The sequence below is a fragment of the Brassica napus genome, chromosome A3 (assembly GCF_020379485.1).
Source record: "Brassica napus cultivar Da-Ae chromosome A3, Da-Ae, whole genome shotgun sequence".
Lineage (NCBI taxonomy): Eukaryota > Viridiplantae > Streptophyta > Magnoliopsida > Brassicales > Brassicaceae > Brassica > Brassica napus.
The window spans coordinates 21,350,037-21,364,266 of NC_063436.1; the positions used below are offsets into that span (position 1 = coordinate 21,350,037).

The 14,230-nt window shown below is 34.1% G+C and overlaps 3 protein-coding genes and 1 long non-coding RNA gene across 4 annotated transcripts; 3 read left to right on the plus strand and 1 right to left on the minus strand.

The window, feature by feature from the left end:
• The first annotated feature begins 1,802 nt into the window (after positions 1–1,802).
• On the plus strand, positions 1,803–3,660 carry LOC106439832 (rac-like GTP-binding protein ARAC3). The gene is made up of 7 exons (XM_013881365.3): positions 1,803–2,052; positions 2,560–2,647; positions 2,741–2,850; positions 2,936–2,999; positions 3,068–3,132; positions 3,210–3,275; positions 3,352–3,660. Exons 1-7 carry the CDS (start codon positions 1,957–1,959, stop codon positions 3,448–3,450), a joined length of 588 nt encoding a protein of 195 aa, XP_013736819.1. The 5' UTR covers positions 1,803–1,956; the 3' UTR covers positions 3,451–3,660.
• A 247-nt stretch (positions 3,661–3,907) lies between these two features.
• Positions 3,908–6,140, plus strand: LOC106439830 (rac-like GTP-binding protein ARAC3). Its single transcript, XM_048776668.1, has 6 exons — positions 3,908–5,044; positions 5,205–5,292; positions 5,390–5,499; positions 5,566–5,629; positions 5,705–5,769; positions 5,841–6,140. Exons 1-6 carry the CDS (start codon positions 4,946–4,948, stop codon positions 6,120–6,122), a joined length of 708 nt encoding a protein of 235 aa, XP_048632625.1. The 5' UTR covers positions 3,908–4,945; the 3' UTR covers positions 6,123–6,140.
• LOC106439831 lies at positions 5,912–7,565 on the minus strand. Its single transcript, XR_001287591.3, has 3 exons — positions 6,666–7,565; positions 6,366–6,447; positions 5,912–6,188 (listed from the first exon to the last, which is right to left on the minus strand). It is a non-coding gene; the product is annotated as an uncharacterized LOC106439831 (long non-coding RNA).
• Positions 7,566–7,815: 250 nt separating this feature from the next.
• LOC106444247 (ubiquitin-conjugating enzyme E2 29) lies at positions 7,816–8,881 on the plus strand. The gene is made up of 4 exons (XM_013885743.3): positions 7,816–8,028; positions 8,155–8,282; positions 8,398–8,502; positions 8,611–8,881. The coding sequence occupies exons 1-4, from the start codon at positions 7,959–7,961 to the stop codon at positions 8,752–8,754; spliced, it is 447 nt and encodes a 148-aa protein (XP_013741197.1). The 5' UTR covers positions 7,816–7,958; the 3' UTR covers positions 8,755–8,881.
• Positions 8,882–14,230: the final 5,349 nt, after the last annotated feature.

Consider the following 14,230-nt stretch of genomic DNA (forward strand, 5'->3'; position numbering starts at 1 on the left):
CTAAGGCTTTTCCAAGTAAAGAGAATTTACCAAAATCTCGTTTGGTAGAATCTTATAAGTGTTCTTTTTTGCTAAAACAAAACCGACATGGGTGGTAAGACCATGTTTATCGGGAGAGTTTAGGAGTTTTTTAGAGGGGGAACCTACAAAACACACAAAAACTGGTGACAGAAGTCACCAAACATTATTCGCGGCCCCACTGACACGTGGTGGTCGGCGATTGGTTCATTTTTTCATTTATATTTTTTTAATCAGACAAAAAGAAAAAAAAATTAAGAAACCCAAAACCCAAATCACTGATAATCATGCTCTAAGAAACCCTAAACATATGGGTTAATGGACTTGTCTATAATAATGTCTTGGCTTTTCTTGTGTAGTCATTTTTTTAATTGCTTTTTATAAAAGCTTAATAGTACAAGTGGATTCTAAAGACCAATACAAACATTAAGAGCCCAATACAAAACTTAAGGGCATCATTAACCCTGGTCTCTTAGCCGGGGTTCTTAATTCATGATTTGATATTTTTTATTTTTTTATTTTTTTATTACATTTTTTGGCTAAGAGACAGCTTTTATATCTTTTATTTAAGAGACGGTTCTTAACTTTTCTTAGTTAAAATCTAAGAAAAGCTAAGAACCATCTCTTAGCCAAAAATAAAAACTCCAGCTAAGAGACTTGGATTAATGACGAAGATAAGAACCCCAGTTAAAAGACAAAAAAAATGTCAAATCATAGATAACTATAATACAAACGTTACAAGTGCTAAGGAAAGGGCTGGTCATTGGGGGTGAGAAGTTTCCCGAGTCATCCATCCAGTTCTGTTCACCGGTGCTCCGTTCAACTTTCCGATCATCCCTCTGATCGTCTATTTGGAAATGACGCATGAAGCTCTGTCGTCGTACCCGTCTTGAAACCCACATGCAATGCTCGCCAGTTCTTCTAATTTGAGCTCAAAATGATCATTAAACTATGGGACCAATCAAGAAAACAGATCATGTGTCAGGATTTTTTTATAACAAAACCCCAACTTCACTTAATCCGCTTCCAATCGATAAGCCTCATCCATTAACTTCGAATCTCAACCAAGAAGGAAAAACTTCCTGACTTATTTCAACAAGAAGAAAAAGACTACTCTCAATGTAGGAGATCTAGCATTCGAAGATCACAAGAGAACAAATCAAAGATCTGGAATAAAGAAATTAAACTTGCACGGGAAGAAGTGGTTCAAGCAAATCAGAGATAGAAAATGAAGATACGACAAAAAACTCTGATTAGTTTAAAGATACACAACAAAAAAAGTTGCCCAGCGAAAAAAACTACCGACGAAGTGGAACCGAAGTTGCCTCCGACATGTACAACAAAAAGCAAAGAGAAAGAGAGTAACCGGCGGCTAAGGTCACCGATTATCTTTATTCAAACAGCTTTTAGAAAGAAGTTTGAGAAAATAAAGAGAGAAAGATGAGCCATCAATTACTTCCTTCTCTTGTGTAGTGTAGATGAATATCTTTTATAAAATATCACAACCAGGACAAAAAAATATAAGTAAATATAGAGCAGAAACAAAGGTGACCATCTCCAATGTATTTTGCTATTTTTACCTCTAAAATAGAGGAACTCTATAATAGAGTTGAGATATGCTCCAATGTATTCCTTTAAAATAGCAATCTCTAAATGTATAGTAAAAAATAGAGGAATTCTATTTCTTCTCTATTATAGATGGGTTGAAACAATTTCACCTCAAAATAATTATAGAAGTGAAAATAGCTATGGGTTGGAGATGCTGAAATGGAACAAGAAGTCAGAGAGTCGAAAAGTCTGCCAGAGACTTTTGAGTTTCAGACTTTCAGCTGCTGTTCTTTTGTCTCCTAGCTGCCTAAAGAGCATCTCTCTCTCTCTCTCTCTCTCTCTCTCTCTCTGCCCAAATCAAAAGGAGGGTTTAAAGTCAACGGCGAGAAGATGAGTGCTTCAAGGTTAAAGTGTGTCATCGTCGGTGACGGCGCCGTCGGCAAGACTTGTCTACTCATTTCCTACACTAGAAACACTTTCCCCACCGTAAGTTCACTTTTTTCTGTGATCCAATAAAATCGTTGGGTAAAACGATGAGCTGATCATTGAATTTGTTGTGTAGACGTAAAGTTGATATTTTTATCTGGTTGGTTTTGCGTAATCCCACAACTCCGTTTTACGGATCATTAGAAGGTTAGGAGGACATTTCTCTCTGTGTTTGATACTTTAGTGATCTGTAGGATTGAGATTGTCTGCTTCATTACATAGTCTTACAGTAAACTCTTTGGGTCAAAAAAAAAAAAAAAAAAAACTCTTTGGGTCTTACAGTTTTTGTCTGTTTCGTAACATAATTAGGTTTAAATTACTAATCAGATTTTTTGCTGACTTTCAGCTTAAAACCAGAAAAAGTAAAGAAATTTTTTCCCTCTCCAAAACACAAGAGACAATATTAAGTATTAACGCTAGATTTATTTTTGTTTGTCCCTCTCGCTTTTTTTTTCTGCCCATTTACCCTTTATGTAGACTCTGACTGATGGAATGTTGTGGTGACAGGGTGATGTGTCAAATGTTTTTGATAATGTCTGCGCCCATGTGATTGTCGATGGGAGCACCATCAACTTGGAATTGTTTGACACTGCAGGCGAGTTATAGCTTTGATATCTATTTTTTTTTCTTCTTTTGTCTCTTTGTCAAGCTTTCTGTGTTTATGTTCTGCCTTGTTGAAACAACACAGGACAAGATGACTACAACAGACTAAGACCATTAAGCTATCCATGTACTGATGTCTTCTTGCTCGCATTCTCTCTTGTTAACAAAGCGAGCTATGAAAATGTTGCTAAAAAGGTTAAATATTAATCATCAGTTCTTTGGTATTTATCTAGGCATTTTTTAATACAATAAGTTTGATGTTTTGCTTATGATTCCGCAGTGGGTTCCTGAACTCAGACATCATGCTCCTGATGTTCCCATCGTACTTGTTGGAACAAAGCTCGGTTGGTTATTTTTTAACCTTTTTTTTTCATCTGTTATCCTTCAAAGAGATTAACAGGTTCTCTTTTAGATGCTCGAGATGATAAGCAGTACTTTCTTGAGCACCCTGAAGCTGTTCCTATATCTACTGCTCAGGTAACTTTCGTCATCGTCTTCTCGCTGATCTTTTTATAAGGAAGTTTCTGCTTCTTAGCTTCCCTTATTCATTATAGGGTGAAGAACTAAAGAGGCTTGTTGGAGCTTCTGCTTATATAGAATGCAGTTCAAAGACACAACTGGTACGTCAAATTCATCATAATTTTTATTATTCTCTTTTAAAATCTTGCTGATGAGATATCTTCTTCATTCATACAGAATGTTAAAGCTGTCTTTGACGAGGCCATCAAAGTAGTTCTCGAGCCACCCAATAACAACAACATTAGTACATCTCAGAAAGGCTGTTCCATATTGTGATTGGAGAAAAGAATAAACACGAATCAACAGTTAGCTAATCATTGTTTCCGAGTGCCCATTTTCTCTTATTTCCATTAAATAAACAAGAATCTGTTGTTTGTAGTCCTAAAAGCAGAACTCATCATTGGTCAAGTATTTAAACTTTGGGGTTGTATCTTTGTGTGCACTCTGTATCTTTAAATTATTCCTAAGTGTTTACATTTGCTTCGATTCCATTGGAAATTATTCTTCCTAAGTGTTTACGCACAGGCTCGGTGGTGTTGTAACGAGAGATGGTTGCGGGAAGAGACCAAAGCCTTTTCTTCCACACTACTTGCTTTGCAACGATTTTGATTTGCTAGTTGGTAAGCTCATTTTCATGGTCCAATGAACATGGACTCTAGACAGGAACAAAGGATACTCTATTAACGATTCTTTATGTTAAAAATTCTACGATCTAGTGGGGCAAAAGGATGCACTAAAATGGGCATCTCTTCAACCTCAACTGTTGCTTCTGCTCTAACCTGTGATCTCGAGGCCAAAGATCCAAAATTTTGGATACGACTAAGGAGGTTTTGAATCATCAAAGGAGTAAGATGACTGCAAGGGAAGATGTGGCACAAAATACAATTAATCACATTTTAGGAAAATTCAATTAGTTAATCATGTTTTAGTAAACTAAACGTGATAAACAAATTTCATTGATTTGTATTTTGTGGAATTAATTCCAATTGAATAGTATAGGTAGTTTATGTTGGAACAATAAAGCCAATGGGCTTTATTAAAATGTGAATAGCAAATGATATGGATCTGGGCCATCAGAAATGCTAAATAAATGAAATGGTGAAGTGGGGAAAGTCCCACATCGGCCAGGAGAAGCAAATTTGAGGTGTTTATATATGATCCCATGATATCATGAGTTAAACAGCTTGAGAGAGGAGAAGGCTCCCCACGCACGCGCCGCTGCCGCCCGGCCCGGCCCGGCTTGGTCCGAGGGCCGAGGGCCCGATAAGAATTATTTTTTTTGGACCAAGCTCAACATGTAGTTCGTTTAAAAACAACACAAAGTTTATCTGTTCGAAATGGATCAGTACGAGTCAACAAGAGAGAAATTTGCGGAGAAAGCTGCTCAACGTTCCACTCCGAACCAAAGGTCCTTCGTCTATTTCGAAACTGTTGCGAGAGGCGTGGGCTTGGGCTTGGGTGGATGGCCTTCGTCTATTTCCTTAACTTCGCTTTTATTATATCGTTTACATCAGTCCGGTTTACCGGCTTCTACAGTTTACTTATAAAATTTTCAGGACTGGGAGGTTAAATGACAAATCAAAAGTTTGGGGAATAGAAGGTGGAATTCAATAGTAGAGGGGTCTCAAGAAAAGTCAACCCAAGAACAAATAGGAAAATAAAATGTAACAAGAATCCAAGTCAGAGAATCGACATCCTAGTCTCTCTCTCTCCCTTTACAAAAAATCCACTGCTCAAATCAAAAGTAGGGTCTGAAGTCAACGGCCAAAAGATGAGTGATCCAAGGTTTATAAAGTGTGTCACCGTCGGTGATGGCGCCACCGGCAAGACCTGTCTACTCATTTCCTACACTAGCAACACTTTCCCCACCGTGAGTTCACTTTTTGGTTAATCCCAAAACTTCGTTTTACCGATCATTAGAAAGTTAGGAGGACATTTGTCTCACTGATGTTACTTTGGTGATCTATAGGATTGAGATTGTCTGCTTCCATAACATACTCAATTGTTTTTGTGGAATGTTGTGGTGACAGGATTATGTGCCAACTGTATTTGATATTATCAGCGCTAATGTGATTGTCGATGGGAACTCCATCAACTTGGGGGTGTGGGACACTGCAGGCAAGTTATAGTATAACTTTGAAACCTTTCTTTTGTTCTCGAGTCTCTTTGTCTTTAAACTTTCTGTGTTAATGCTTTGCCTTAAATACCAATATAGGACAAGCTGACTATAATCGACTAAGACGATTGAACTATCATCTTCCTGATGTCTTTTTGCTCGCATTCTCTCTCGTCAGCAAAGCTAGCTTTGAAAATGTTGCTAAAAAGGTTAGATATAAATCATATTCTGAGATATTATCTAAGTCATTTTGATACAATATGTTTTTTTCTCAGTGGGTTCCGGAACTCAGACATCATGCTCCTGGTGTTCCCATATTCCTTGTTGGGACAAAGCTTGGTTGGTTCTGTTTTTATTTCATTTATTATCTGTTAAAAGATAAAAGAGAGTTCTGACTAATGGATGCTTTTTCAGATCTTCGAGATGATAAGGAGTACTTGCTTGAGCACCCTGGAGCTGTGCCTATATCTACTTCTCATGTAACTCTCCTCATCATCGTTTTCTTTGAAGTAAGTTTCTTCTTCTTATATGCTTCCTTTATTCATGGTAGGGTGTAGAACTAATGAAGCTTGTTGGAGCTTTTGCTTATACAGAATGCAGTGCAAAGACACAACAGGTAACTACAAAATTCAACATCATTTTTATAGTTTTCTTTCAGAATCTTGCTGACGGGAGAACTCGTTCAATTATACAGAATGTTTTTTTTTTTTGGTCAACAATTATACAGAATGTTAAAGCTGTCTTTGATGTGGCCATCAAAGTAGTTCTCGAGCTACCCAAAAACAAGAACAAGAAAAACAAAAAATCTCAGAAAGGCTGTTCTATATTGTGATTGGGAGAAGAAGAAACACGAATCAACAGTTGACTAATCCTTGTTTAGAATCGGTTGTTTGTAGTCCTAAAAAATGACATATCAGAAAACACATTTGTTAAGTACTGAAACTTCGAGTTTGTATTCGTTCTTTGCACGCTAAAACTGTAACTACATGAATTTATATTTTCTTTCACAGACGCTAACTCAATTCTACTCTATTAAACTCTATGCAACTCTATTCAACCATAAACGTACACTAACCTTGTTTTGAAATTGAAGTCCTTTGATCGATGAACCTTCCCCGTGTCTCTTTCCAAGCAACAAAAAACGTCTTTGATCCTCTCTATCTCACAACGGCAAACACAGAAACAAAAGTTTTTATCAACAGACTGAAACAAAATCTAAATTAATAAACTACCACCAAGCATATCACAATTAATCCAACACAACAAACCAATCAATCTACATACGGTATCGAACTGAACAAACCAATCAATATCGTTACAGAAGAACCACAATCTCAGACATCATTTGTTCAAAAACATGAATCAGAAACTTTACCTTTTGATCAGAGGAGAGCCACCGCAGAGAGCTCCGTCGCCGTCGTAGAGAGCCACCGCGAAACAGAATCAAACCGACAAAACAAATCAAACATGAGATCAGAACAAGAAGCAGCCTAATCAAAGACATGCATGAAAGAAGAACACAAGAACAAATGATTACCTTTCGATTCGAGTCAAGGCGGAGAGAGATTGAGACGCGGCATCGTCGAGGAGAGGGAGAGAGAAGGGTTCTCGTCGAGGAGAGGGAGAGAGACGAGGTGTCAGTCGAGGTGAGAGAGAGAGACGCGGAGTCGTCGAGTGATCAGCGATTGATTCCGCTTGATTCCGTCGAGAAGAGGGTGAGATACGACGAGTACACCGACAGCGCCGCCGATTGATTCCGTCGACGAGAGAACACCGCTTGATTCCGTCGACTCGACGCAAGAGAGAGAGAGCACGAGAGAGAGAAGCGGAGTCGACGATGAATGACCAAACGAAAGGTTTGGTTTCGTCTCGGGAGAGAAATGCCATCAATGCGTGACACGTGTTAAGAAGAGACGCCTCTTCAATGTTCCATTTAAGGGACGTCTTCACCTTAATTACATATTTATCTTTTATTTTTAATCCTAAAAACACTAAACTCCCCCCCCCCCCTTAAAGACCGCGATAATCCTGCTCTAAAGGTTTTCCCAAGCTAGGTGGTGTGTAAGAAGAAGAGATGGTCGCAAGAAGAGACCAAGAGCCTTCTCTTTCACACTACTTGCTTTTGTGTACTCGTAAACGACTTTGATTTGCAAGTTGGTAACAGTTCATTTTCCTGGTCCAATGAACATGAACAAGAAGACAATACCAAAGGATATTGTAATAACGATTCTCTATGTTAAAAATTCGTATTCTCAGATTCTTTCTGGAGAAATTTAACATGACTCATTTAAAGACCGTTCAATATATATATAGTAGTATAGTACATTGCATCAAGCATGCAAAGATCATTCACTTCAAGGCAAGTCTTCTCTTTCAGAATCAGAACCAAAGAATGATTCTTTCTCCATTACCGTTATGGGACAAAGCTGGCGGCCATATTGCTTAAACACGTGTAAGACCATTCAGAGAATCAGCAAGAGGCTTACGGCTCACGCTTTAAAAACAGGCCACTCGTTCATTCTATTCCCTTTCGTGATTTTGGTAAATTACTTAAAATTTATATTTACTCTTATTTCCTTTTCGGATTTTATTTAAACTTTTTATATTTATCATCATATATATAAGGATTAGGTTTAGTTTTTGATTTCCTTTGAATCAAACAAACACGATGGCAACGAAACGGATATTGAAAGAGCTAAGGGAGTTGCAGAGAGACCCTCCTGTATTATGCAGTGCCGGTAAAGAGAAGAACTTTTCATCGTAGATATCTAGTGCACGTAACACTATAAGCCATGCACCAAAGTAATGATCCAATAGGAGATTTGATTTTTTGTCTCTCTGTCTCCTTTGTTTTTGATATTCAGGTCCAATAGGAGAAGATATGTTTCACTGGCAAGCTACGATAATTGGTCCGATCGAAAGTCCATACACGGGTGGTGTTTTCCTTGTCGATATCAATTTCACTAAAGATTATCCTTTTAAACCTCCCAAGGTGTATATATAACTTCAACAATACGCAACTCTATAAATAGTCTCTTCCCTAGGGCTCAAAACAAAAACCATCATGATTGGATTGTTGTTGTTATGTTTTTGGTTGATGATTTCAGGTTGTATTCAAAACCAAAGTCTTTCACCCGAACGTCAACAGCAATGGAAGCATATGTTTGGACATTCTCAAAGACCAATGGAGCCCTGCCCTTACAATCTCTAAGGTTTGTTTGAAATCATTTAAATTAAATCATTTTTAAGATTATATACCAAGATGATTTTGGCTCCATTGCATAGATAGCACAAGTTACTCAACATATTTGGTATTGCAGGTGCTTCTTTCTGTTTGCTCTCTTCTTACAGACCCAAACCCTGACGATCCTCTGGTTCCAGAGATAGCTAACATTTACAAGACCGATAGGGTCAGGTATGAAGCCACGGCTCGAAGCTGGACCCAGAAGTATGCGTCGCAATAAAACTCAAGACTCCAAGTTAACCTTTCTTCATTCTTATGCAAAATGTCTACAACTTGTCCTTTTTCTTCTTCTTTTGCGTTTGGTCTTATTATAAAACAATAAAGTAGAATATTATTGGCGGTCTCTATTTCTCCTTGCTTTGTTTTAAAATTAATTAGTGTCACTACTACATGGGCAATTCTTCTAAATAGATCATTTTCAAGTTTTTATCATAAAAATAGATTACAAGGAGAAAAATAATCAAAATGTTTCATTTAATAGGTAAAAAAGACTTTAATACCATAGATATATAAATACAAATAAATAAATAAATAAGTTTTATAGTTTCAGATTATATGTTTTCAAATTCAAATTTTTTTATAATTTTTTTTTGAAATTTTTTTTTGTAATTCGAAATACTTTTTGAAACTATTTTCAAATTTTTATTTTTAATAATTATTTTTAATTTTATAAAATTTTAAAACTTAATCCCAAATTCCGCCACTTAACTCTAAACCCTAAGGTTTGGATTAGTTAACCCTAGGGTTCCGGTATAAATGTATATTTGTCTTTTTAATAAAATATTTTGGTCATTTTAATTCTTAGAGCATTCTTAACGGTGAGTATATTGCGACAAGTATCTAAGATCTATAATTTTATTACAACTTAATTAATAAATAAAATATAAATCTCCAAAAGAGCTAAGCCAATCATAGAATAACAGATATACAGACAGTATGTAAGTTTTTTTTTGTTGAGATCCTAGGCAGAGGACCATTCCTTCCCTTCTCTCTACCTTTTTCTCACACATTCATTTATTTTACTATTTAAAAGGTTCAGATATCTATCTAATAAACATGCGTTGAGGTTGCCTTAGAATCTATATTTCTGACAAAAGTCTTTTTTAGTGCTATCCTAGGATATTTTCTGACTATATTTGATATCGATTTTGATTCATGCCTCTATTTTTTGTATTAGTTTAATGGCATTCAAGCTGAATTTGATTATTTGCTTCTTGGTGGTTGAGCAATCTCATCCCCCCATATATTAAATCTTGGAGCATTACAATATATTTTCGTAGTCACGTGTCATCACAAGAATGATTTTTAGAATTGTTAGAAAAATAAGTTGGTCCATATAAACATATAATATGCTTTGCATTAAACTAACTATCAAATTAATTAATAGTGTACAAAAGAATATTTTTTCTTTCCTTAAATAAAAGCTACAGAATTACCTAATACAGTTAACATATATATGACAATTAATTATTATGAATAATAAATATTTGATATAAAAAATTCTAACATCTCTCTTTTTTTTATTACTTTTATAATATTAAAAGAAATTAAACAATCACATTAAGCATACAATAAAAAAAATTAGATTTTTTCATTGAAAATTTTGTGATCAATAATTTAATTTTTTTAGTTCAAATAAGATACAAATGATAATAAATCATAGGGGTGAGTGTTCGGATACAGTTCGGGGTTGTATCGGATATTTCTGTATAAAGTTATAGAACTTGTTCAGGTATTTCTACACTTCGAGTCGGGTTCGGTATTTTATGTTTGGGTTTGGATATTTTGGATCGGGTTCGGATATTTAAATTTTGAAGAAAAAGTAAATAAATTATTCATTGTTTAAGTTTTTTTTATTTAAAATATATTTTAGCCTAATTGGTTTTCTAATTTTTAAAAGATTAAACTATTAATAGGTTTGGAGATAAAACTTTAAAAATAGAAAAACACTAGTTTAGTTGTTGTTTTGAAATTTTAGATTCAACTTTTGTCAATGCAAGAAACAAGAGCATGATATGTTTTTTAAGTGAGTAACAAATAATTTTGTCCATAATTATATGTATAATATCTAATTTTGAGCAATAAGCATCATTAATATAAATATTTTGAATAAAATGAGAGAAATAAACTAGAAATTTTTAAGTATACTTATGTTTGGTTATTTTCAGATATCCTGATATTACCCGAACTGGTGAAGTAAGTAAAACTTTTGTTGTTTTAATTAGATAATTTTTAGACCGAGATGGTGAATATATACTAGACATACATTTATATTTCGAGTCTACACGTATATTTTACAACAGCTTGATATATTAGATTTGAACACTAACCTGTTAATATAGTTTGCAGGTGATTTTTTTTCAAAATTTTGATTCTTAGATATATATATGAAGTGAAACTAATTTTTACAGATGTCCATTTTTTTTTAGTTGACACTTATGTAATTCACCGGATTCATAAAAGAAGTTAAAAAGAAACTTAACTCATATCAATAAAACAAAGACAATAATGAAAACACAATTCTATAGAAGTAGAAAGTGAAATCACTTATGGAGAGTCAATAGTAAACAATTCGAGAGCAGAAAACCTAATCCTCTTTCGTCATTATACAATCGATGTTGCATATTTAGTTTTGGTGATTTGTGTCAGCTGCAAAACTTAATTTTTTTTTTGTGTATATGAAGTCTTAAAAAAAATTAAAATGAGATGTAATACGTAAAATCTTCAACAACGATGATATATTTAAGAGACCAACATTTGTATTCGTCATTTTATACTGGATAAAGATTGTAGTGCTGCAAAATATTAAAACAATTTCATAAACAAACATTGTTATAAGAACTAACTCCGCGCATGCGCGCGGGTTATCATCTAGTTCTTTTTTATAACAGAAATAATAGATCAGAGCTCGTATGTGTTGCAGTATTCATGATAAGTTTTGCGGTTTTATATGTTTTACACGTTCAGATATCATTGTCTATATTAGAAAGTGCGCAAAAACTATATATTTCAAAAGTATCTTTCAATTATCTTGGATGAATTTCCACAGTGCCGAGTCTAGTCCACCCCATGGCTGTAAAACCTAGAGCAGTGGTAAAATGAAAGATTGTGACTCGAATCAATATCACCAACGATGATTTTCTATTAGCAGTTACATGAACAATCTTACAAGATATGTTCAATCAGTTTTATATGACAACACACTTGTGATTCACCATTACTGACTTATTCTTAATTATCCAAAAATACCCTACACAGCAATCGTCTCGCACAAGATAACTCATACACCAAAATCATAAACCTAGTCTTCTTGCATGTTCTCTTACTCTCTTTATTTCGGTTTACCTAATTTTCATTAGGTTCATTCTACTTTTATGCCTCCAAATTTTCTTTATTCTACGGAGATCCAACCTTTTTTATTGGTGCCACACCATCTTCTCAAAAGGCAAGTTTCCTCTTATTACTTGTGCCACATATAATCTACAAGAGACTCCACAATCCTCATGTCAGTTTCCTTTTCTTGGGCAGATACATGGAACTTTCTCCACGACATCAAACTATATTCTTGGTGCATGGTAACTCAGCCTTAAGTATCGGTTTCAGTGTCAACGTGTTGTACGTATATCCCTCAAGATGGTATTTTCTTTTCCCAAACGCCAAGGTACTCAAATATGCATGCAACATCAACATTTATTTTCAGGAGATGATCCATTCATTCACAAGGAATTGACTTGTTTCCTTCTTAGAGATGTCAATTTAAGTCCCACATCAGAAATTAGACAAGATAAAGTCTAACATATAAAGAAGTGTCAAGCTCTAATTAGTATAGGCTCTTTGTGAAAGAAACTAAAAATAAATCCATACGGGTTTGCTTCTGAACAGGCTTACCCTGATGCGTGTATAACTTTAATTAGTACGAAACTTTTAGTTTTGGAAAGAAACCAAAAGTAAATCCATGTAGGCTGATTTCTGAAACCCATAGTGGACGATGTTGTACTAATCGGACAATGTAGAATTGGACATAAGTTTTTACAAACCCAACACGTTCTTCTATTGATATGAACAAATACGAGTTTGTTAAAAAAAACAAAAATTGGTGCCTAAAACTTTAAACACATCAGCGATCTCAAACGCAAATTTGATTATCTGCTAATATCAGATTTGGTTCTGATTATATTCATAGTTACGTTATATAAGCAGAGAATTGTTATGAACCCTGGTGTAGCCAAAAGTAAGTAGTGTATCTAGTTTCGAATTTTGAGAATCTTAAGATCATATATGTACTTGAGTTTAATTTGTGACAGGTTTTAAACTAGTATTACTTTAAAAAAAATCTAGATATTTTACTGGTAGAGCCGATGTTACAAACAATTTCAGAGCGTAAGAAATTGGAGCAATCCTGGTCACGGTCCACCGTCCACAGAACATAGCAAAAAGCTAATGGAAAACTATCGAATAAGATAATTTTCCACTAACCAGAGACCACAGATCAAGAACCTAGAATCAAATCTAAGGGTTATTTTAGATAAAGCTTTTTTTGACAAAGCTACTTCTTTCACGATCACTGGTTCACATCACACATGTTAATATAATTTTTAAAGAAAAGGAAAAAGGGAAATATAGTCGATGGTGACTGGGGATCTATTTATCTAACTTTTGATGGAATCAAAATATATGTTATTTTATAGTGTAAAATCTGATGGTCTGAAATTAACGATGAAAATTCTACAATGTTGTGCTTTCTTTTTGTCGTGTCAGGAACTGTTGAAGCATTAAGTCGTTTCACGGAAGTCACTGACATGGTGAAAATGATTTCAATGATTGAGCAATTGATTAGTGTTTTCATTCAATTTCAATTCAAGTTTAAAGAATTTGATCAAGAATATATCATGCAAAGAATACAATTCTTTTTTTGACTAAAAAAGAATACAATTCTTGCTCTACAAACAGGACTAATGGTTATAATTAGTATGATATGTTTTTGTGATAAATATTTATATTGCTTTTTGTTATTAATTTGACAAACTAAATCATTTTAGATAATTCTTATATTTTTTAAATTGTTATACAAAAATTGTAGTGAGAACTGAGAACCTTTTGCAAACTCCACACATGTTTTGGTTGTATAATGGAGTTAAAAGGTGGAAAACAAAAGTGGAAATAAGATTGAAGAAAAATAGTATCGTTAGGTAAATTTCTTTATTTCATTCGAGTTGTGGAAAATTTTACTTTATTTTTTTATTTGTATTTTCACTTTTAGAGTAAACGGGTAAAACTGATTTTCTACACTCACTATCTTATTTGTTGAAATTAGAGAAAATCAGATGAAAATTTTTTTCACTTATTTCATTTACTCTAAATATACTAAACAGTGAGATCCGTTGCATGTTGAGTGTTATGATTTGTTGAAAGATAGTTCAGATATCTAAACAATTTCTTCCTCGATGGTAAACACAATGAAAGAAAAGACACAATTATTACTTTTTTTAAAGATACAATTATTTAATGATGCAATATGATATTAAAATATAAGTTTAGAAAAATGAAAAATTACTAAAAAATGGAAAAGTAATTAATACATTAGTCCAACGGATATATTACACTGTCTTATATAATATGAGCATAAATTGTAAAATTATGCATCAAAATAATAATAGAAATAAAAGAGTTAATTAAACTGGTGGTTTTATCCTTAA

Coding starts and splice junctions, on each gene's coding strand:
- LOC106439830 (XM_048776668.1), top strand. CDS start 4,946: ATGAGTGATCCAAGGTTTATAAAGTGTGTCACCGTCGGTGATGGCGCC. Junction 5,630..5,704: donor CCTTGTTGGGACAAAGCTTG/GTTGGTTCTGTT, acceptor ATGCTTTTTCAG/ATCTTCGAGATGATAAGGAG. Junction 5,770..5,840: donor TGCCTATATCTACTTCTCAT/GTAACTCTCCTC, acceptor TATTCATGGTAG/GGTGTAGAACTAATGAAGCT.
- LOC106439832 (XM_013881365.3), top strand. CDS start 1,957: ATGAGTGCTTCAAGGTTAAAGTGTGTCATCGTCGGTGACGGCGCCGTC. Junction 2,053..2,559: donor CTAGAAACACTTTCCCCACC/GTAAGTTCACTT, acceptor TTGTGGTGACAG/GGTGATGTGTCAAATGTTTT. Junction 2,648..2,740: donor GGAATTGTTTGACACTGCAG/GCGAGTTATAGC, acceptor GAAACAACACAG/GACAAGATGACTACAACAGA.
- LOC106444247 (XM_013885743.3), top strand. CDS start 7,959: ATGGCAACGAAACGGATATTGAAAGAGCTAAGGGAGTTGCAGAGAGAC. Junction 8,283..8,397: donor ATCCTTTTAAACCTCCCAAG/GTGTATATATAA, acceptor TGATGATTTCAG/GTTGTATTCAAAACCAAAGT. Junction 8,503..8,610: donor CTGCCCTTACAATCTCTAAG/GTTTGTTTGAAA, acceptor TTGGTATTGCAG/GTGCTTCTTTCTGTTTGCTC.